The sequence below is a fragment of the Festucalex cinctus genome, chromosome 11, assembly GCF_051991245.1.
Source record: "Festucalex cinctus isolate MCC-2025b chromosome 11, RoL_Fcin_1.0, whole genome shotgun sequence".
In the NCBI taxonomy this organism is placed as follows: Eukaryota; Metazoa; Chordata; class Actinopteri; order Syngnathiformes; family Syngnathidae; genus Festucalex; species Festucalex cinctus.
This window is the reverse complement of record NC_135421.1, coordinates 11,657,577-11,682,462: the sequence shown is the minus strand read 5'-3', so window position 1 is coordinate 11,682,462 and position 24,886 is coordinate 11,657,577. Positions and strand designations below refer to the sequence as shown.

Sequence of the window (24,886 nt, the reverse complement as noted above, 5' to 3'; positions counted from 1 at the left end):
TGAAAAAAAAAAATCAATAATGTTAATCGAGGGCAGCTGCTATATAAACCTTACATTGTTCTAATGCATTTGTGAAGCAAGGCATGTTTAAAATACTTCTTAGAACAGTTGTCCCGTTGAAATATGAAACATCTAAAGTCAAACACCCAAGATGCAATTTTGAATGTGAATACAGTCAGGAGAAAATCTGTCAGAATAATGGATTTCGAGCAGCGTCACACATATTGTGACAGGAGATGTCAGTTTACCTCATGAGACCTCAGTTCAGCGAGCACCAAAGGACTAATTTTGCTATTCCATATGGAGGGGCATTCTCAAAAAAAGGAGAAGTTATGATTTTGATTCAGATCTGGTTTTCATCTAATCAACCAGGTTTAATCCTGGTATATTATGTTCGAAATACTGGGCTCTGATGAATTGTATCTTAATCTGTAATTTAAGAAGTACAATATTTCTCAAGGAATGAACACGATTATACATGCATGGTTATATTACCCGGTACATGCTTGTTTTATAAAATGGCCATCCGGATTCATCTTGGCATATTTTGGAATTTCAAAAATATTAGCAGATGCATTAGTAGTAGATTAATTAAATGAATACACTATCAAGGATATACCGATAAGACTTCTTCTTATAAAGTTAGTCACACTCATTTTGCACCATTACTCAGGATTCATGCTTCCTTGCCGTTGTTATTGATGAAGCACACAGAGGCAATATAGCATTTCTTTTTTTTTGTTGTTGTTGTTGCTTGATTTTTATTTTTTTTAACACTTTCTCCTCTCATGACTCATCTACTTAGCCTGAGGATGTGGGTGACTGCTACACATTTTCTTACAAGCACACCCACATGATTATAATCACTACTGCGCCCTGAGGGGTAAACACCTATTTCCCCCTCAATTTGGATATTTCCTGGCACAGGGTAAACACTCCCGCCTATCTCTTCCCTCTGGCCCCATGGACATGTAGGTGGCGATGATTTGTTAGACGTGTCAGCCTTTCCCATCACTGAAGCCCACCAAACTGTGACACAGATGAAGGCACAGCAACAACGTCCAACGTCATTGTTTCTAATGCCAAACACAGCCAATTACTATGGTCTTCAGTATGACAGGAAAAAATCAGATGTGTCACTGCAGAATATAAAAAACATCCTTATAGTACAACACACAGTGAATTGGGCAGCATTATATACAAGTGGCACATCTTCTGTGAGCATTAAGGACGTTGATGAGTGTGTGGGTGTGCAGTGACGGCGCGTCGCTTCTGGTTTCCTCTGCTGTCTGTCTACCACTCTGCTGCCTTCCTTTTATTAAACCTTTGGAGCAAACCTAATTTCACACGCTAAATGCATTACCCTAATCAACACTGATGAGTGTGCGAGCGTGCGCATGTGTGTGTGTGCTTTCAGTCTCACACAACAAAGTGGTTTCAAATTACGTTTGTTCTAGACAACTTCCTCCCACCTCCCAAATGATAATGGATCACTATTTGTGCATACACGTGAGTGATGAAGGCACCTCTCAGGCACGGCTTCACACCATTTCACTTCCAACATGTCATATTAGAGGTGGCACGGGAAGCTGATCAATGTGCAACCACCCAGGAGGACAAAGCCCCGCTGCCACCACCCCGCCCCACCCAAGTAAGTTGTAGAAATGCCTGAAATCAAGAGAAATGGGATGTCAGTACTACTTATGGAGGCAAGGCAGCTCGCCTCAAATCAGAATACAAATGATGATAGATGCTGTTCGTTAAGTGATTTATTAATGATATGGAGGTAGGTCCAACAAGTCAATCCAATGTTCAATACAATCCAATTTTTCCCCCAAATTTTAGAAAATCTCTAAACTATTCCGCTAGAGCAGGGGTGTCAAACATACGGCCCGTGGGCCGGATCAGGCCCGCAAGGGGTTTAATCCAGACCACGAGATGATTTTGTAAAGTAAAAAATAAATAAATACAATTGTAAAGTCGGACTAATTAATCAGCTGTCCACAATCTAAACATAATAAATTTGTACGTTCACAAGCAGTGCAACCCAATGCCACTTTTACGGGGGAATGGATGTCACTATTTTACACACAACTTAAAGTTACGGTTTGTTTAATTATTATTATTATTATTATTATTTTTAAATCATAGACCGATATAAACGTGTTAAATATGACAAATTACACAAATATATATGACAAGAATTAGCGTCCTTATAACGTCATTAACTGCGCCACACAATGTATTCTGGGGACAATATATATATGCAAAGCAGCTCGATTTAACACGTCCGGAACGTTGTAATGCGCGGAGGCTGATTTTGCCATGGACGGCGCAGCGGGACAGCAAAAAAAAAAAAAAAAGGGAGAGCAACTTAAGTTCACAACATTTATTCTAAACAAACAACAACAACAAAATGGAGCGGGCTCGACGCCACCGCGCTAGGGGTGTGAATTGTCTAGTACCTGACGATTCGATTCGTATCACGATTCACAGGTCACGATTCGATTCGATACCGATTAATCCCGATACGAATTTATAAGTCGATTGTTGCGATTTTTTTCATTCAAATTTAGAAAATACTAATCAGTAAGCTTGTAGAGTGTAAGATTTATATGAAAATGTATTATTTATTTATCTGAAATTTCAGTCTTATAGAGGTTGTAATCTGTTTCATGTTTGAACAGCATTAAAATAAAATATTAAGGCTTAATGTTCCGTTCATATAACATTCTTCCATGCTCAAGGTGTGAATCCTAAAAAATAAAAAATAAAAAATAAAAAAAAATAAAAACAATAAATAAAAAAATAAAAAAATCGATTCTGCCGATTATTGAATCGATTCGAGAATCGCGCGATGTAGTATCGCGATATATCGCCGAATCGATTTTTTTTTAACACCACTACACCGCGCATTACAAAAAACGTTCAGGTAATCAGGGCAATACAAAAAAAAACATTCCTCGCCAAAAAGGAGATCACTAACACACAAAGAAAAGAAGCGCCACCTTGTGGTGCGGCGCCACACTGCTAATTGTTACAACGTATACCGGTCAAGTGTTGCCACTTTCCATTTGCATTCGTGCTATTTTTCGGAACAATATGATGACAGTTGAGCTCCGTAATTTAGGGCTGGTGCACGAAAATCTGCGTATAAATGACGGCAATTGTTTTTAAGTTATATACCGTTTTTTTTCCCCCAATGTGGCCCACTCGGTAATATATTTTCCTTCATACGGCCCCTGAGCTGACATGAGTTTGACACCCCTGCTCTAGAGTCATGCAACTAACCTACGCATACTGTAGGTCATACGCTCTATAACAGACTCGAGTAATCTCACAGTGCATCTAAATGTACACCTCACTTTTTTGTGTTTTTTTTTCTTCTTCTTTGGGTGGGTGTCATACATATCTTTGAAGGCTAAGAGGAAAACTAAGTAGGGATGCACGATAATGCTATTTTCAACCGATACCAATAAACCAATAATTTAGAAGTGCTGATGTAGATAACCGATAAGTAAGCCGATAACGAAACGTGTTTTGAAGAGACTTGGCGCCTTTTCGGCAGCAGGCATGAACTAGCACTGATTTTAATTGGGGTAATGTCGCGCTTGTGTTTATTTTTCACAGTCCCATTTTGTTTATTGGAGATGTAGGCGCTGTTGGATAGTCCACATTGCTGCAGCTGAATGGATGGCTGGTGGAGCACAAGATTAGGAAAGAGGAGCGTCAATGAGGAACACAGAGGTGTATGTGAGATGTGGAGAGGAATAAGTTTGATCCGCATTGTTGGATTTATTCCAAGTAAGGGTTAGACTCCGCCATGGCTGCCCTATGTTACAGATTTTGATCATAACCTTTATGGACAAACAACAGAGAACAAGGTTTGGTTTTGGTTTTTATCCGACTGCAACAGGACAGCATCATTTCCTTCCCTATCGGTGCGTTCAGAAATGCACGCTCTGCTCCACTCTGACCAGTGGTATACCCAACCTAAATTTTCACCGTTTTATTTTTAAGTAGACCAGAAAAACATCCTGATTTACAAACAGGAACATGTCAGAAAAATCCATCATTTCTACTAGCTCACAATAATAAAATTATCATGACGAGATTACGAGCAGGTTGTAACGTAAAATGTACCGGTATTTATCACTCCAACATGGAGTGAGGTGCCATGGCTGGATTGCAACATATTGCTTATGCTACTTTACAAGGCAAGGACTGACTTGATTAGATATAAATAAAAGCAACGTCTGTTTAAGTGCCCTTTACAACATGCATGTACTTCTTGCAGTCTGTTCTGCAGGTGCTTTTATGAAGTCAACCTTCGCTCCACATTCAGCTCTTGAGTCATGAGGTGATTCTGCAAATACCTGCAACCAAACAGGCATTTTGGCTCTCCAAGGTGTGCATTTTTAATAGGGCATGACTCACAGAGATAGCCCTTCTACTGAGGCTGCGGGAATGTACTTACAGCATGCTGCTGACCTATTACACATGCAAATAAAAAAAAGAAAAGAAAATCACACAAGTTGCATCAGCCAAACTTCTCCTCTCTTCATACTTGTATGTTGTGAATATAGCCACGGGTTGTCGTAGATGATAGGAAGCTTGTGCACAGTGCAGTGTCAATGTAGTGTATATAATGATCACGAATAACTGTTATTGGAGATTACATTTTGCTGCTGTATAATAAAACTACAAAAATAATAACACTTAGCTTTAGCCTTAGCAAACAATATCGAAAAATGACTTGATAAATGGCTCACTGGCAGCATGCATAATTGTGCACGTAAGCGTTATTGTTTCAAGCTGCACATTTGAATTTTTATTTCAATGTACCATACTTACGCACACGCATGCACTATATGCTTCAACTCTTGTCACGGGTGGGAGCGTAACACAACGGCATACAAGTAGGGGTGACATGTTTAACTGCTTTTCAAACTAATATTCAAAACGTATATAGAGCATGATGGAGGACGTGAGATGTTAGGGACAGATTTACTATAACCATCAAACACATCAGCCCCTGCGGCTATAATTTTATAAATTATATTTACCACACCAAATATTCCCTCTCAGAGACAAAATCCACTGACTTGAATTAAGTAATGAGTTTATTTGTTGATGTAGTTTATCTATCATCATTTGCTCTAAATCATTTTAAATGCACTTATCACAGACATGCAATATGTAGTAATAATATAGCAATGCACTATTGTGCATTAATCTCATATATGGTATTGATTTGATTTTTTTTTATTTGATTTTGTTTTTTATTTGATTTGATTTGATGTAGTGGTATATTGAGGTATACACATATTCAAGGTTTATTACAAGGGGTGCACATAAACAGTAAGCAGGTGTGCATGTGGACTGAAAACTGTCATATACGGCAGATTCAATTGCCTCAGTGCACATTTGCGTTCCAAATACATTGCAGTAAGGGACGTCTGCAATTAATTGCAGCAATGACTGCAGGCAGGGCAACCCCTTGAAAAGTCAACGTCACTTTAGCAGCTGCAATGGTTGATTCCCAGGGTCAACTTTAGCTAAAAGACTACTAACTTAAGGGATCAATGTCCATGTCCATTACTAGGGTTTATTGAAGTGGTACGGACAACAAACGTCATGGTGGCCAACTTGAATTTGTTGTCTCTTACGGAAAGTGCTGCTAGTTAGACTCGAGCGGTGCATGGCAGCTGTGGCCGAGCCGCTGGATGTGGGGACGACAACGACGGGACGGTCATCTAGGTCTCATTGGATCACTGCTTCGACACTCTGTCAAAATACATCCTCATATAAAAATTGATCTATGTTCCAAAAGAGATCTCTGCACTCACAGAACTCTCCTAAAACAGCTGAAGCTGGAAAAACTGAAATGGTTTCCAAACATGCTAACATAAATGCATCAAATATCAATGTAATACCTTCAATTTATAAATCAGTATTGCCACTTGTGTGGCCCTAGTATAGTTTTTTATAAAAATTAAAATGAAAAAATTACATGGTGAAAAAATGTTATCGTCACAGTCAGATCAAAATGGTGAATCTCCAAGTAGCATTTAAATACTGATGTAATCAAAATTCACACAAAAATCTGTACAGTGTACCATATATATATATATATAATTTTTTTTAATGTGCTTACATGAGCAAAAAAAAAAAAACACTATTAGCTGTTATAATGTATGAACTGCAAAATCATGATCAGGCAAATTCCTCTTTTCACTCCACCGTGCTGGAAATACGAATGTTGCTAACATGAAGACCATAGTTGGCGATGTCACTATTCATTACAAAAAAAAATGGCTAGAATGGTTCAAGTCACTGAATAAGGCACCAATATATTTAAGTTGGCAACACTGAAGCTCACTGCAGTTGTTCGCTTGCACTGCTGACACACTATAGCTCATCAAAATAAAAGCAGCACATACTTGATATTTTAGTTTGACTTCAAAAAGGTTGCAGAGGCTATTGGCCAAATGTGACCCGTGGGCCCTGCTATGAACACCAAACAAAATATGACCACGACCAAACAACCTCTAGTGCTCATTTGAGGACCATGCCAAAATTTGCATGGAGATCCCTGGTTATTAAACTGTTTTGTTTTTTTTGTTTTTTTTAAATTACATTTTCAGTACATAGTGTATTTATTTCCTCAACTAGTGACTTGACCTTGTAATGCGCCCCAATTAATCTATTACCATTTCGGACAAAAAAAAAAAAAAAAAAGAACGGTTTATGCAAAGAAATCCTTAAGTTAAAATCACTATTATTGATGTCATTTTTAAGTTAAATTCAGTATCATTTAGTGCCATTTTTAATAATTATTAAGAACAGCCCAACAATGAATTCTAGTAGTTTCAATTGTTAGTATTCTTACACTGATTTTGAGAGTTTAAATAAATCTACACACTAATAGCTAAAAATTATCAATCAAATCTCAATAAGAAAACCTTTGAATAATGTCAACCTCAATCACCAAAGTACGACAGAAAATGACTGCAGGGACTCATACATTTAAATAATTTCGCACAACAAACTACAATTGACCCACTTTTCAATACGAACTGACCAAAAGTTGGGAATATACAAAATGTAATATAAAGCAAAAACACATAATTGACTTAATTTTTGCTATTTTTGATTAGTATCTTAATAATTCTAAAACCTTGTTAACAGCCTGGGTAAGTTTTTACCTATTGTTCGCACAAAAATTAAATATGTAACTGTTAAGCTCATTTGCACTGCGAACCAAAGAAGCAGCACCTACCAAATAATTAAAATAGTATCTCAGATACATTAAAGTGTTACTTCTTAAGATTTTCCTGTGCACTATTTCAGACCAACAAACTTTAGATTAGCGTTTCAGTAAATTATGATAATTGCTCCGCAACATTGAGTACATCCATGTTGATGTTTCAGGCAGCAATATGACTTGGGTTTTCCACCAATTGATGTTTTGGTGAATTTTTCAATTTTTTTCACTTGATATATATTTTAATATAACATTGATTAATATTATTTAAAAAAAAATGTATAAATAAATGATTTCTCCCATCACTCAATTAATTTACTTTTTTATTTATTGTTTATTTTTAAAGCATTCACTACCAGCTGTAATGGTCTACCTGCAGTTAATCCGCTAGTGATGCACAAAAGCCTAGAAGCGTCTATTGAAGTTGACCTGTTGTGTCTGCACGTGTGTGCGCGTACGACTGCTAATTAGCTCTGCCCACTTGCTCAATTATCTGGAGATGAGGAAAGGGCGAGAGGGGCCCTGTCCACATGTGAATACATTATTCAGTCCCGTCACTCTTCCCGTGCTGGCACCAGAGAAGCACTTAAATAAAATATTGCAGTGAATGGGAAATGTCAGACAGAACAGTAGAAAGAGAATATTGTATGTTATGTGCGCTCATGAAGTAAAAATGTGATCAAACTCCTTACCTGTTTGAGCTTTTTCAAGTCTTCATCCAGCTCAAGATTGTCTAATATAACTGCCACAAAAAGACTGAGCAGAATCTAGAAAGAAAGAGAAAGAAAGAAAGAGGGAGAGGAGGGAGGAAGTGAACACATGATTTCCTTCGGTCAGCCTACAGTCAGACTGTAAAAAACGAATGCCAGAAATATGTAAGAAGTCTGCCATTTTGGTTTGAAGTGGCTATTTAGGGTCATTGTCGCCATTTCCAGGGGTCCTTCAAAAATAATTAATTTGATTTGCTGCTCGCTCCATCCTCAAAGACATCCTGTCCGTCTGGGATGAGGAGGTGTGAGTCATCAGGACACTTCCCAATATTAGGAGGACAAACACTAAAATGTCAGCACTTCTCACGTCTCCAACTGATTGGCTGTAAAGCTCGAGGAAGCATAACGAGGTGATGAGGCAGTAACTAATTAAATGATTTAAGATAAGAAAACAATTCATGAAGCTTGCTCGCCATTTGCTTGCTTTTATGCTGCTTACAAATAATGTTCATTCAAATTAAATGTCACCCTTGTTTTCCTATGTTAATTTTCTCTTAATCAAGTCTGCTTCAGTGGACTATTTTTATAGTTAAGAACTTATCGTAATATTTATACGCATTTGGGATTTCAACATTCATAGGGAGTGAAGTACACTCACCAAAGTTTTTGAAACGCAGATTAATGTGAAGGTTTACAAGTTTGATACTACACTTCTGCGGTCACTTCAAGTTTAACTACATGTCAACTACAGGTTATTCATAGTGTAGCTGTAAATAATGATTAATTTAGTAATACATTTTGACTCTTATTTTTCCCTCCGTTTGGACCAAAAAATGTGGATCACTGTTTTCCAGTAAAAGAACAAATGCTCCATATGTCTCATTTTGTTCAAACACAATGTCCGCTTTCATGGAGGACTACACAAATCAGAGAATATTTACCACTTGTGTTAGGCTGAAATCAGAAGTTTTGGACAATTTTAATTTGGGTAAACAATGGTTCTAAATAATTAATCGATTATCACAACAATTGTCGATTAATTTGATCATTGATTAATTTTGAAACTTCTAATCTTTGTTTGTTTTGACTTTGTTATCAACTTTTAATTACAGCAGCACATTAAGATTCTTACCAGGGTAGCAAACAGATGGTAGAGAATAAAGTAAATGGCCACGACTGGAGCCCACATGTGACCTACAGCGACGAGGGTCTGATCCATGACATCTACCCAGCCCTCCTGTGTCAAGATCTGGAACATGGACATGAATGCCTACAGGGAAGGAAGATAAGGTAGAAGGTGAGAGTATGAAGAGGCTGGAGAGCAACACAAGGTGAAGATATAATGCATATAATGCATCTTGCTAACCACTTTTTCCACCCTGCCATTGCGAGATTTAGAAGCATAATCATCTGCTGCACGTAGAGGTCAGAAAAAGCTAGGTCACTGATGCACGCCTGCACTTTCTTCTTCACCGACAAATAGCAAACTCAACTCCCCGCTACTCGCATTCTTACTCCCACAGTCCAATCATGGCAAATAATGATACAACCTACAGGTCTGCCAGCACAAGAGAAATACTAACATGACAAACGTGTGGGTGTGAGCTGCACAGAACAGACAATATTTGAGTGGCTTCTGTTTATGAGCAAACCGTTTTGTGAAGTGAAACATTAGTGAGTATTAAAAGCAAAACTTTGATATTTCTTTAGACCACACTTGCAATTCTGCTATTCCTGAATTATCTTCGATTGTAATTTTACAAAAACAAAGATAAAAAAAATTAAGTCACAATTGATAAAATAAATTGAAAATATGAAAGAAAAAAGTGAGAATTTCACAAGAAAAAAAGTCAGACATTTGCAAACATAAAACATTCATGTTATGAGAAAAACAATTACAAAAAATGAAAATACTGTAATGTAGGTGTAATTTCATATGAAAAGACTTACAACAAAATTACAACAAAGGGCCAAATACAAAAAGGAAGTAAAATTATATAGATTCAAAATTATACTTTTACAAGAGAAATTTATAAATTGTGAGAATAAAGGTCTACTATTACAGGAATAAAGTCATAATTACAAGAATTAAGTCAAACATTTAAAGTTATTCTAAATTTAATTCCACTAATATTACAAAAGTAAAATAAAAAATATGTATGAGGAGAAAAAAAATCAGTTTTTTGCTAGAATAGAATATGAAAGTTAATTATTTATATAATTAGTTTTTTATGTTTACAAGCTAAAGTATTCTGTCTCTCTGAATCGCAGAGGCATACGTTCCATCTCAGGGGTAGTGCGAGTTGTTTCCTTACCCTGGGGAAAGTTGTGAAGCGGTCCAGGTCTTCCACAAAGCAGAACATTTGCAGACTGATGGCCGACATGACGATGAGGAGGCTGGCTGTGAACACCACCAAGCTGCCTAATTTTTTCCCTGGTCCAAATATCTTGTAGACGAAGTCTTCTAATGCCGGGGAGATCTTTATCAAACGCACCACTCGAAGCACCTTTGGAAGAAAAGATATGTCTTTAATCTAAACACAATACAAAAAAAGTTATTAAACAAGGTTATTATAACTTCTATTACAATTTATGTCATGTGAAACTACAATTTAAACATGGATGAACAACATCGAGGAGTGATCATGATATGCTGAAATACTCTGCTAATCTGCAAATAAAACAATATCATCTTCTACTGTACTGCACAATAGAATGCATAGAAATTGTTCACAACATGCAGTACAATTTATAGGCTTTTTCACAGTGCAGTTATCACATCGTTGTGCACTGACCGTCACAACAAATTCATTGTTTTTATGTGTTGCTCTGCCACCTCTTGTTGGCAGAGTGATTTCTGAATGACAACAGTAAAGAGATTTTGGCCTAGTTGCAGCATCGGTGGCATGAAAATAATGAAGGAAATCATGTGTTGTCCTAGTGTGCTAAGCTCTGAAAAACAGAACAAATGGTATACCATATACATATATATATATATATATATATATATGAGGAAGGTGCAATTGTCGTATTTTTAAAATAACCCTTGAAGACCAAGTGTAAGTGGTTTCATTAATTAAATGGAAAAATTGTATAAGATGTGTTTCAGTGGTAATGTTTTGGTGGATTCAGTCAGCAGCTAACTATTGATGTAAGCATTGTAAGATAATTATAGTAACTATTGTTTTTTTGTTTTCGTTTTTCCAAATGGGACTCACTGAGGTACGCCTTTGTCTTCTTAAGTCAATGACACCCCCGAGCTACTATTTGAGGAAAGATTATTACAGTACATCAATTGTCACAATGTTTGGACAACAAAGGAAATGCATTCATTGACTTTGTTTTAGCATTTCTTCAAAATGTATTCCTTTTCAATTGGATTACCGTAATATGGCAGATAAAACTGTTTTCCTACTATCCATCACAAGCTATAAATTAAACACAGACAATGACATCCCTGCACTCCTCGCACAATTCCTGGCCCCTCGCAAGACGTTGAAATGATTTGCATGAAATGTAATTGCATGATGTATTGTAACGCATTGTCGCTGTCACAGACATCCGATTCATTTTAAACCGATATTGGCTGGAAATCAGCACACCCCCTCACCCGCACCACTTGAAAGGTCCGAGAGTCATCCTGTGCTTTGCCTTTCTGAATGAATCAGACTGACTGAGCTGTTGACTCATGCCAGTAGTGAAGTCATTGCAATTCTGAGCACACTCAGAGAAGAGGGCTCCATTGGCTGATTAAAAATCATTCTATGCCGTGTCAAAGCTGATAACTGAGGCTGGAGAAGCATGTGACATTTTGTTAAGACTGAAAGAGTATTTGGTATGGTGAATACACCACTCATTTTAAAAGGAACTGGAGTTTAAAAATACCATATAGCTTAGCATTAGCTTAGCAGAGAACTTGCAACGACCATGAATGGTCATTATAGGGGGAAAAGGACTATATTATCTTGATGTGTTTGAATACAGTAAGGAAAAATGGTATGATGTGTGGACATACTTTAAGTCACACGGACATATTGGTGGTTTAAGAGAGAAATACATGAAGCTGTAAATCTGCATTAGTGCTAAATGTGAGGAGCTATAATTTTTGTTTTTTTTTCCCCAAACACTGATTGGAAGCCAAATATAAAGCAAGTTCTTCCAGCTATTTTTAAATGGGCAAAAACTCTCATAACCATTGCATGAGAATATGCATGGCAATTTCAGACAGCAGCTGTTGAGAAGGAACCAGAGAGGCACAAGGGCAGCTTGCACGGCCAGGGTTCATTAAAGACCCCATCAAGAAGACCTTCCTTCCTCCCCATCTTCCAATTGTCCACAAGCTTTTCATTGTCGGTACACCCACAGCGAGGCCTGTAAATCCACCTGTTCACGGAGGCTGCAGGCTTGAAATTAATTGTGTAAAAGCACACAATGGTTTGTGATACAAACAGTACACAACTAGCGCAAGAAACAAAAGGTGGATATCCTCAAGATATTTACAAACACGATAGACGATTAAGGCAGTATACGAGTTTGTGTGAATGGCGTCTAACCTGAAAATAGGTGAACTGGGAGTGGTAAAGATCTGGGTAGATGTGCAGGGTGGTGCCCACCACCAGCAACAATTCAAACTTGTGCAGGGAAGAGCTAAAGTAGCCGGTAAAGCCCAGACACCATATCTTAAGAAGAGCTTCCAGGTCAAACAGAACAGTGAAGGCCACCTAGAATACGACAAATACAGAAGTTAGATTTTATTCTCTGTAACAATATCAAACTGGATTTTTTTTTTATTCTTTCTTTAATATAGATTTTTGTTTTGTATCAATAGACAGTTAAAATGAATAAAAATGCCATTAATCCATTGCAGCCATCCACCACAAAAAAACACAACACCTAATATTAGAAATTGTAAAAATACACTTGAATCACATAATAACAAATAATGCAAATAGTGATACTTGACATTTGACATTTTAAGTAGTAACAAGTTAAGATTTTGTCCAGAATTTATTTTGATAATTGCATTATCTTTCATGTACAATACCTTTAAAAACACTTGTTTTTTCTGCTTGCTGTCGACTGAAGATGACATCACCTGTGCTGAGGAAATAGGTTAGCGACCAATCACGGCTCACCCGTCCGTCTTCTGAGTTTGGTCAGCAAACTGAGCCATGATTGGTCGTTATATCTTCAGCACAGGTTATGTCATCTTCAGTTGACAGCAAGTGACAAAATTAGTTTTTAAAGGTATTAATTGTTTATGAAAAATAATGTAGCTATCACATTAATCATAGACAAAATAGTATCTTCTTAATGTACTTGTAGTAAGTACATTGATACTTGTAGTATCAACACAGTATTCTGATTAATATTGCATTTGTGGAATAACAATTAAGCAGAAAATAAACCTGTTTTTTTTTGTTTTGTTTTTTTTTGTTTTTTTTACTTATTGAAAAAAAAATAAATAAATCTTACCTCTGCCAGGTAAAATTCGTCATAGTGCCTGCGGTGGTTCTCGCCTTTGTAATAATTGCTCGCAGCAACGATCACGTCAACGGCAACCATACTCAAGATGAACATGTGGAACACAGACGAGCGCATCAGTTGCTGTGGAAACAAAGAAATGCAAATTGCAGGAAGTGTCATTTTAATTTGCCTTCCATTGAAGTTAACATGCTGGCTTCCATGTAAACCAACCAAACAATGCTAATAATATAATATGCACAGGATCTATATGTTATCCATATGCTATGATGTGTACAGTACAGTATAGGAAAATGGGCAAACCAGCAGGCAGACTGCTGGAAAACTCAAAGCAATCAAGAGGCTTTTCTGAAAACAACATCCAACCAGACAACAAAATCAGTGTGTATTCACACCGGCGGAAACAAGAGGAGAAAGGGGCAATCACTGTGTGTTATTTCTCGTGGGACGTGCCGTGGAATTGAACGCCTACAAGATGGAAACAATCAGGACACAAATAAAAAGTGATGGAGGGAACAGGCACACACGCTCACACACAAACACACAAACACAGCACTTATTTAGACAAAAGGGCGAAACTGTCTGTGTGTTGGTTTGGAAACAATTTAACAGATGTGATCACGACCTCGGATGGACTCCATGTGTGGCAAGAGGGGGAACAGCTTGTGAGTGGATAGAATGGCTCACCCTAAAAAAAAAATCTGAAATGTTTGAAACAAGTGAAAGATGAGAGGAAGATGAAATGTTTAGGGAGACCAAATAGGCTCAAGGGAATAGGACTGCTGCCACAAATCCACCTACACAGCAGAAACATTCATCTAATGACATCCTATCTCCACTTTTATGATAGTTTTGACTTTTTAACATTACATCCTCCGTTTTCCTGCATGAATATTTAAAGTGTGTGAACCTACAAAAATACATGTTTTATAACGACACGTTGGAAAATAAAGGAGCCTCAGTGGCCTGCCAGAATAGTCTTTCAAAGAACATACTTCTGCTTCAAAGCACTCCTCTCCCATGCACATTGTTTTGAAGACGGACAAAGAGTACTAAAGCCATGCACTCAGGTTTACTTTGTTTTTACGAACCACATTTTTTTTTAACCCTGTTTGGATCAGGTGAGTGACAATAAACGTATACTTTGGCTGAGTCTCCAAGTGGACATAGAAAGCCACTACAGTGCATCGCTTTGTGACAGCTGCGGCTGTTTGAAAGTGAGATATAAATGAAGATGACGTGACTTGAACCCCAAAAAATACTAGAACAAGTATTATCCATGAAAAACATGGGTCAAACACATGTAAAAATATTAAAAATCTGCCTAACCGCAAGTACTCAGGGCTAATGTATACAATTTTTCGTACACTGACATTCAGGACAACATTTTGAAATTAAATTTATACGGTGAAGGCAATGAAAACAAATTTTGTTTGTTCGTTGGTGCAACTACATCTATCTAATCACAAGGGGTGTGCATCCCTCCATAAAAGACAATTAGATATGTTTTTCGATATGTGATGTGCAAAATGATTCACGGACGGTTCAATTTGAAAGTGGAATGGTTTGATTCGGTTCGACTCAGTGGAATTATGATTTGATTTGGTAGAGCTCAGTTCGAGAGGGTATGATGTAATTACCTTTGCTGTTGTCATTCTATTTAGCTTTGAATGAACTTGTCATAAATGTAATGTTTCCTTCTAAGACGTATCTCTCATATAAAAGACGATTCTATACAGATCACGATATATTTCAAGGTGGAACGATTCGATTTGGTTCGAGCCAATGTACTTGCATCTTTTAAAAAATGGTTTCCACTATATTTACGTTTAAACCAATTTTTGCTACACTCCTACAAATCACGTTTGTGGAGTGTTTTCATGAAATATTTGCTGTTCTACAGTTTTGGTTGTCAAAGGAAGCTTCCAAAAAATGCAGGCTGTAGATGTTTAAGGTAGCTCATGCTAAAACTGCACAGCTTTTATTTGCATTATTCATATAATATTTAATGCCCATTACCTTGCTAAATGTGCCATTCACAGCATTTATGTCATAAATGTACGACTCTGTTGATTTGTTTTTCTTTTCAGAAAGAAATAGAAAGAATAGACTCACACAGAGGTTGGCTGACTGAGATCGGACATGACAAAACAGTTTGACATTTCCAGGAGCCAGACGCTCTCCCCCATGGGTCTTTTCCCTGAAATAAATGAGTGTGTGTGTGCGTGTGCGTGCGTGTCTGTGCACCTGGGCAAAGAGGAGATAGAGGAGGACTGACAGAAAGGGCCTGCTTGAGCGCATGAAACACTTAATTTTCTCAAAGTACTGACTCTGGCCAGATTCTATGTCAGCTTTGGAGAATCACCCCGCTAAAACGACCTGGGAGTCCTCGCTGGAGAGCAATGTGCAATCGCAACCTATATTAAGGGGGCGGTGCAGTCTGCGCATCCAGCTCAAAGGACAACCTTTTTATGTTGTCCCTGCATCCCCCCTTTATTTCCTCCCATCAACTGGTGAAATACCGGTGCAGCTCTTCACACAATGACCATGTTAGTGCCATAGGCTTGCAATAAATTTCACTTAAGTCTCATTGCTTTCTTCACATCATAACCAACAATGTAGCAAAAATATGCACATTACACTTGGGGATGCTCCGATCCGATACGTGGATCGGGTATTGGCCCAGATATTGGCGAAAAGAAATGGATCGGGAATCTGTCAAAATGGTCCCGATGCACACCCGATCCACAGAAGCTAATCTCCCACGCGCACTCATGTTCATGTCTCCAATGACGAGGTGAAACGGGCAATGGTGAGGTAAATATTTACCCTTTGCTACATTGGCGGAGCCAATTTGTCTGTCAAAATTGCACTGGGGGAACATCGGAAGCCATTTGGCAGAGAGGCGGGCCCCGCGTAGCCGACTCGAGGAAGGCGTTCGGCAGGGAGGCGGGCCCCGCATCGTCGGCTCACTGAAGCTACCTCCTTGCCTGCCTCGCTGCCGAGCAGCTTCCACGAGTGGTGAGTCGGCAGGCTTCGTGGAAGGACGGCCGTGTGGGAAGCGGCAACCGAGTTTGCCGAGGCAAGCGAGACAAAGAAATGTAATTAATTATGCCTGTTGTTATGGCATTTTGTACATAAATGTGGTATTTGGTGATCATCTATTTTATTAAACTGAAGAGCAAAAAAAGCATGTAGCCTATCAATATTTCTTTGCGCGCAGACATGAAAGACAGTGTGTAGACCGAAGCAGGTGGCACAGGGGAGCCTTGGCCACAAACTCATTTTGTAAACAGAAACGCTTGACATCAAGCGAGCCTTAGCCACATTATGCACAACTGAAATGTGGCGCAAAATGTGATAAGAATAGATTAAAAAATATACAGTTACAACCCGCTTTTTTTTCCAGATTGGAAAAGGCATATATTTGGGAAGAGGCATTTACTTGTTCAAGTGCACGAAGCATCTGACAATTAAATAACAAAACAAGAAGCCAGAACATTCCGAGAGAAATTATTCTTCCTTGAGATGTCAAAGTCAATCTAAATCTATCAGCTATGACACAAGATGGTTTCTCCTCTGCTGGAGTTCTGCTAGTGTGAAACCCATTTTCGCTTGTTTGATGGACTTTATTTTTGTTTTTGCCTCTGGCGGGGACTTTGAAACACCAGGTGCAGTACGAAACAAAAACACACACTAACACTTTAAAAGTGAGACATTTTGCAAGAAGAAGCTACACACTGGACATAAGGGAACACTAGCAAGCTTTTGACAGATAGCAAATATTCATAGCACTGAACATTGTGACCAATATGACATGCACTCAGTTTTTATTTTGCTGTTACTCCACAGATTCTATTGGAAAAAAAAATAAAGGTACCGTTGAACAAATAATGCTTTTATGTAGGCACCAGTGAGGAAACGTGATGCAATATAGCAAGGCAAAGAATTTAATTGAACATCCAATTTCTTGGATAGTGGACCCCAACAAAGCTCAAGATGTTTTTTCACGCTATTGCCTTCAAAAGTTGAGAATTTGTACTTTATTTTGGTTTTAAGTGTCGGTAGATTATTTTTTTTTAGTGATTGACTTATGTTTATACTTGCATGCCTGTTAGGATAAACAATATATTTTATATTAGTATATATATTTTAAAACACTTCCTTTAGAGTAAATAAAAGTTTTACGGTGACAGCTTTTGGTTGAACCTATTAATTACATTTGCAGTATATATATATATATATATAAAGAAAAATAGTGATATTTGCTAAAACAGTCAGTGAGGTATTTATTTAAGAGTATATTTATTAGGAATGACCATTTGACTAAATTATTTTATCAGCAAATGTGAAAATTCACAGTTCGTCAATAAACATACATTTTTGGAATAATATTCAATAACGTTACTGGCATATTACAATTTACGTATGTCAACTGAAACTGGAGCCCATTTTGATGTGAGTAAGGGCTAAATTGCAAGAGACTAGAAAAATAGGGTGAAATGTCTCATAGAATGTTTTATCCTTGGGGTATTCTGACAAAAGTATGTCGCAGACATGCTATCAACACACTTTGAAGCTGTTTTCAATTGTGAAAAAAAACCCTGCATATTAAGCCTCATGTAAAATTTCACTGGTAAAGTTAATGAAGGTTTCATAATCCATTAAAACAATTAGGAAGTCAACAAGCCGCATACAACTTTGTTCGAGATTGTGTTCAACTCGTTATCTATTTGCATTAAACATTAGCTGGGTGCTTGTTGATTGTTCATCGCTGAATTTATGTTTTGTTAATTCACTATTCCAACGGCCATCTTCTCAGTGTGACACAAACTGGGATCCAACAACACAACAGAGTTGTGTTCATAAAGCGTGTCCCGATGTAATTTACTGTTAATAATGGAATCATCTAGAGGATTTATATGCAATACCTGGAACATTTCCCGCAGCTTTGACCACAGATGCAGGCTTATACAGACTGATGGTGATGGCTTCTTCCTCCCGCTCCGTCTGTTCGTTCACATTGCCAAATGTTCTTTTCTGCCTCGACTGGAGACAAGTGCAAAACGTGTAGCATGAAGCCACCAGATGACTGCTCACCAAAACCTGTGACACTTTTCGTTGTCGGAACTCAAGTTTCATCTGATATATCGCTTCTAGGGGTGTGAATTGCCTAGTACCTGACGATTCGATTCGTATCACGATTCACAGGTCACGATTCGATTCGATACCGATTAATCCCGATACGAATGGTCACGATTCGATACCGATTAATCCCGATACGAATTTATAAGTCGATTGTTGCGATTTTTTTTCATTCATATTTAGAAAATACTAATCAGTAAGCTTGTAGAGTGTAAGATTTATATGAAAATGTATTATTTATTTATCTGAAATTTCAGTCTTATAGAGGTTGTAATCTGTTTCATGTTTGAACAGCATTAAAATAAAAATATTAAGGCTTAATGTGCCGTTCATATAACATTCTTCCATGCTCAAGGTGTGAATCCTAAAAAAAAAAAAAAAAAAAAAAAAAAAAAAAAAAAAAAAAAAAAAAAAAAAAAATCGATTCTGCCGATTATTGAATCGATTCGAGAATCGCGCGATGTAGTATCGCGATATATCGCCGAATCGATTTTTTTTTTTAACACCCCTAATCGCTTCAATCACCCCAATCAGACACTCTATTAGATACACCTCTGTAATGTAATAGAATCCAACATAAGAGCTGTGTGAAAAAGGCTGCCTTTCTAAAGTTAATAGTACTTCATTATGATTGCCTGTGTAAGTGAGGTATTAATTTAATAGTATATTTTTTCCAGATGGGTATTTGAATACATTTTAGGAAACAATGGGAGAAATTTCTGATCAAATGTATTGTGTACGATTGCAATTGAGGGATGGCAAAGCATCTTTAAATGTTCTCTTGTTTCAAAATCATAACTCTTATGTCAAAAATCAAACCAAGTGATTATTAGACTTTTAGTTTGAGGAAGTGTAGTTCAACCCTGATATGATACAAACAGTATAGTGTTAAGAGGGCTGTTGTTGTATTAACAGGACCTAAAATGTATTCTCTATAAATACTACCCAATATTTCACGATGTTTTAAATATGCACATTTAAATTTGACACTGATGTTCTTTTATCTTGCCACCATCCATGTATGTATTCTCTTCAACTGTGTTAACTTATAACTCTCTCACAGAGTCAATTAAAACCTTGGTAGAGAAAATGTATATTTAACAGACCTCTTGAATTGGTTCTTATTGTATTTTGGCAGAAGGTTGTGAACAACATGTTATGAAATTCAAATGACATTTAGGACTGTGGTTTATGTAAAAGCATTTCTGGGTTGACAATCTACAGCGTTAAAGCAGTGGCAAACAACAACAACAACAACCTTGGGGGTCTTAATAATATCCGCTGTGCTCTGCCACCTTTGCCTCCTTTTTCTGTCTGGCTCTTCATACTCGTGCGTATATACACTATACCGTGGCTGATTACAGTCTGGATCAAATAAAGACTCATTCATATTCACAAACACTCTGACTGTGTCACTTCTTGTTAATTTCCGGCGTGTATTGTGTCCCAACTTAAAGAAAAACTCACCGAGCTATTTTATTTTCCTCATTGTCTCTCTTGATAACACTGGGATTCATTTCCTTTTTCATCATCGATATTTACATTTTCTCGATTATGCAATCCGAAGCCAAGGATACTTCCTTAGCGCATGGCCCATATGTTGCAATCTACAACTTAAACAAGTATTAACTGCTAACAAACCAACAATGATTCATGTAAAACAAAAGTAATCACCTCTGGTGTTTCAAGTGAAGAACAACGGCAATTTATGATCCATCCCCATGGTGATAATTAATGTTTAAATGTCACTTGGCAATAAAGTTAATAAAGATTTCGTTCTATACTAGATACTTGATCCTAAAAAAAAAAAAAAAAAAAGATTTTATAATGGGAACAGTATACCTCTGGCAATGGATTTCAATGTAGCCTACAGTTTATTGTTTACTTAAACCATATTAAAATAATAATTAAAAAAAACAGAGCTTTACTGCATCCTGAATAAGACAAAACATTCACTTCTCAAAAGTTAGATTTATTTGAGCACACATCTATATAAATATTCAAGTTCTTGACAAACAACTGAGATTGGAAGATAAACACATTGAGACTTTGTGTTAGCTACTGGCTATTTGGCTTTGTCACCCCTCAAGAGAGAACTTCCTGCTGCCTCCAAAAAGAGCAGGTGGTCAATCAATTGTGTGTTATCGCCAACTGCTGCTGCCCTCCCAACTAGACACGCACGCATGCGCACACATTACCAAATGGGATAAGCAATGTCTACAAGTGCATCGGAGGCCTTCATGTGTACATTGAGGCTGTTTAATGAAGAGTCTGGTGGGTTCAGCGTTGGTGTGGGTAAGACCCATCTGCCAGCATGGAAACATTGTCATCATTTGATGGCCAATTACTCTAGAGAAAGACAGAGCAGAGCACAAGCTCACAACGCGCTCCTCCTGTGCATCCACGCAGATGGCACTGCAGTCTGGAATTCCAAGCCTACCTACCTGCTCGGCATACTTCAATGCGGTTACGGGTGACTAAAGCTAAGCGATAGATGGTGTGTTGGGCCAAGGTTTGAGAGAAGAGTAGATATCCCTCATTTATCAAAAAATTACAACTGCAGATGTCACATTCATTTCTTGAGATGGGTCAATGTATTTTATCCTCCAAAATAAAGCACTTAAATTGAACATGTTCTCACATGGTCCTCATATTTTAGGCCTGGATTGTTGATCAGAAGCAGCCATCAACAATAATCTTTTTTAGTATTTGCCGGTAACAGACTGCGGAGCCTGTTTTAAGAATTTAGGAATATTTTATAGTTGGTGTGGAAAAAATCTGATGATGACCATAGAAAATGATGTAGAATTTGAGCAACAATCAAAAGTAGAGTGCACATTGTCCTGTTTACTCAGTAATATGGCTAAGGCAATAATCAAAATTTAATGTAATATTTTATTATAATTTAAGTTTGTTAAGTTTAGGTTTTATTTTGTTTTTTGTTTTTAACTATTAAAACTAAGTATTTATTTTTAAATTGTGTGACAGTTCAGAATAAAAAATAAAAAAAACACTCGAACATTCCTTGAAGAGATTAACCCTGGAAGAGATTAATTCAATTGACATTGTTTTCTTTGATGAAAATTTTGAACAAATCATTGTCATGGAGCAGATTGTAAACCTCAGGTGTTCAACAGCACAGAATGTCTACCATATTTGTGCAGTGTTTTTCGGTTTGACTTGCCATTGTTCTCAAGTGCATTGCTGCAGGGGAATCTACAAGCAGCTACAAATGCGCAGTGATGATAAAAACCCGATCATTTGAATATACAGCTTCACTTTTTGTAGGATTTCCCACTAAATTCTCTTGAGAGTGTGTTGCTCTGGGTGATCCATTTAATGGAGCAGAAGGCTCAGAGGGAAGTCAGCCGTGTTTATCCCTCTGGTTATCCCTATCTAAATCCTCCCTCCAAGTGATGATGGTGCTCTGGAGGGGACACCACACTGCATATTCCACATGCTATTTTCCCCCCTCCACATTCCTCTATTTTTAATTTACTCACCCATTTGTGTGTTGATGCACACCATCTCGCTCATAGCCATACACTCTTATCGGCAGTCTCTCACAGCGTGAAGCCAGCCTTTAGCCCTATGCCACTATCAACAGACGTCCAGCTGAACGCTGTGTTCAGCTTATCTCAAAAGCAACACCGTTTGGATCACGCTGACCACAAGTCTAACAGCAGCGAACTGCCATGTTCAGACATCATTTAAAAGTCATTCATTGCTCTAGCAACGTCATTAGTGCACATCTACATGTCGTTCAAACGTCAGTACTCTGCTTGGTTAATACTGACTAAATCTCAATTCCATCAACATACAAAACTAAAATGATTCTTGCAAACATGCAAATTTGAGCAGTAAGAAGCACACAGCTGCTAAGTATAACATTCTATGACAGGGGTCACCAAATGGCGGACCACGGTCCAGATCCGGACCCTGAGACCCTGTCATCCGGACCTCCAAGAATATGTACTGGGGGAGAAATATATTTAGTTTCACCGATAGACGATTTTTGAATAGGCGCGTGCGAGGGCAGCTATGCTTGAGCCGGGGTCCGGTAAGCTCGCAAACTTTTGTGTGCTTTTCAGGGTACAGAAAAGAGAGCAACTTAAAGTCTGTCAAATTCCCTTGTTGTCCACAACAAGAAGAGAGCTGCACTCGGAAGATGTGCATTCCCAGATGAACAGCCACAGCACCATCCAAAAGTGCCCTGTGTATTGTGTTAGCTGCAGATGAATCAATCAACTGATGGAAGTGACAATCCTCAGCTTTTGGTGTATGTCCGACTCTATCACGAGGAGACTAAAACATTTGTAGAGAACATTTTGTGTATCACAGCTTTGAAAACAAATTACTGTATCAGTGACTAAAAAATGCAATCATGTTTCTTTTAGGTTAACATTTCTTCCCACTTTTATGTTAACAAAAGTGTAACAAATTAGGAAAAAAAAATGTACATTGAATTGTAAATTTAGATATAGAACATGCGATTAATCATTAATTTATATATATATATATATATATATATATATATATATATATATATAGTCAATTAAAATACTGAACTGCTTGCTTTTAGAATAGAACATAAATATAAATATATATATATATATATATATATATATATATAGTCAATTAAAATACTGAACTGCTTGCTTTTAGAATAGAACATAAATATAAATATATAAATATATATATATAGTCAATTAAAATACTGAACTGCTTGCTTTTAGAATAGAACATAAATATAAATATATAAATATATATATATATAGTCAATTAAAATACTGAACTGCTTGCTTTTAGAATAGAACATAAATATAAAGATAGATAGATAGATATATATATATATATATATATATATATATATATATATATATATACACACACATATACACACATACATATATAGGCGGCACGGTAGTCGAGTGGTTAGCACGTCCGCTTCCCAGTTCTGAGGTCTCCGGTTCGAGTCCAGGCTCGGACCTTCCTGGGTGGAGTTTGCATGTTCTCCCCGTGCCCGCGTGGGTCTTCTCCGGGTACTCCGGTCTCCTCCCACATTCCAAAGACATGCATGGCAGGTTAATTGGGCGCTCCGATTTGTCCCTAGGTGTGCGTGTGAGTGTGGATGGTTGTTCGTCTCTGTGTGCCCTGCGATTGGTTGGCAACCAGTCCAGGGTGTCCCCCGCCTACTGCCCAGAGCCAGCTGAGATAGGTGCCAGCAACCCCCGCGACCCTTGTGAGGAATAAGCGGTCAAGAAAATGGATGGATGGATATACATATATATATACCGTATTTCCCGCACTATAAGGCGCACCGCATTATGAGGCGCACCTTCAATGAATGACATATTTTAAAACTTTTTTCATATATAAGGCGCTACAGTAGAGGCTGGGGTTACGTTATGCATCCATTAGATAGTGCTGCGCTAAAGGGAATGTCAACAAAACAGTCAGATAGGTCAAACTTTATTAATAGATTACAAACCAGCTTTGTGACAACTCTAAAATGAATAAACAGCTGTTTTATTATTTTCTCTGAGGTAAAGTATTAGTATTAGCTAGCGATCCAAGATGGCGCGATCTTCTGCGCATGCACGTCACCGATCGTGCAGGGTCACCGATAGCGTCTTGACAGCGAGACCTGTTGTGGCTCAATATTGATCCATATATAAGGCGCACTGGATTATATAACTGATTATATACTGAACTGCTTGCTTTTAGAATAGAATATCTTTATATAACTCAGGTTGCAAGTATCAATGTATGTTTAATTCTGTGTTTAATAGCAGAATGGAATATAAAGGTGATTATATTCTCATTGTTGCACAAAAAAGGAAAAGCAACTAACTAAAAAAACTAAACAAACAAAAAAAACATTAATAAGGCAGCCAATCACATTTCTGTGAGAAAACTGGCAAGCAGTCCTATCTGACAGCTGGGATGTACACTGAAAGATTATGAGCTTGTCAGTGTGTTGCCTTCACATTTTGCATATTTCAGAGGAAAATAAATCCATAAATAAATTGAGCAAACTGCTGAGTGGTGGAGCAACCGAAAATTAAAACAGAATGCAATGAAACATGTTTTTCCATGTTTTCATTGGTGTTTATAAATGTGCCATGCTGACAGAACATGGAAGCAAATATAGACATTCATCCATCCATCCATTTCCCTAACCGCTTATTCTTCACATTCATATCCCAATAAAAATTTTAATATTGTCAATAAGTGCACAGTCAAAATATCTGATGGTATAACAAGACCACATGAAAAG

General features: G+C 37.5%; 1 protein-coding gene across 5 annotated transcripts in view; it reads right to left on the bottom strand.

Annotated features, from left to right (window-relative positions):
- nalcn (sodium leak channel, non-selective) overlaps nt 1-24,886 on the bottom strand; it is a 76,605-nt gene that overhangs the window by 31,328 nt on the left and 20,391 nt on the right. For all 5 annotated transcript variants that reach the window (XM_077535952.1, XM_077535951.1, XM_077535950.1 and 2 more), the window contains 5 exons: nt 13,453-13,584; nt 12,531-12,698; nt 10,293-10,484; nt 9,110-9,247; nt 7,960-8,034 (listed from right to left, as the gene is read on the bottom strand). In XM_077535952.1, the coding sequence (XP_077392078.1) occupies nt 7,960-8,034; nt 9,110-9,247; nt 10,293-10,484; nt 12,531-12,698; nt 13,453-13,584 (705 nt within the window). The remainder of the gene's footprint in view (nt 1-7,959; nt 8,035-9,109; nt 9,248-10,292; nt 10,485-12,530; nt 12,699-13,452; nt 13,585-24,886) is intronic.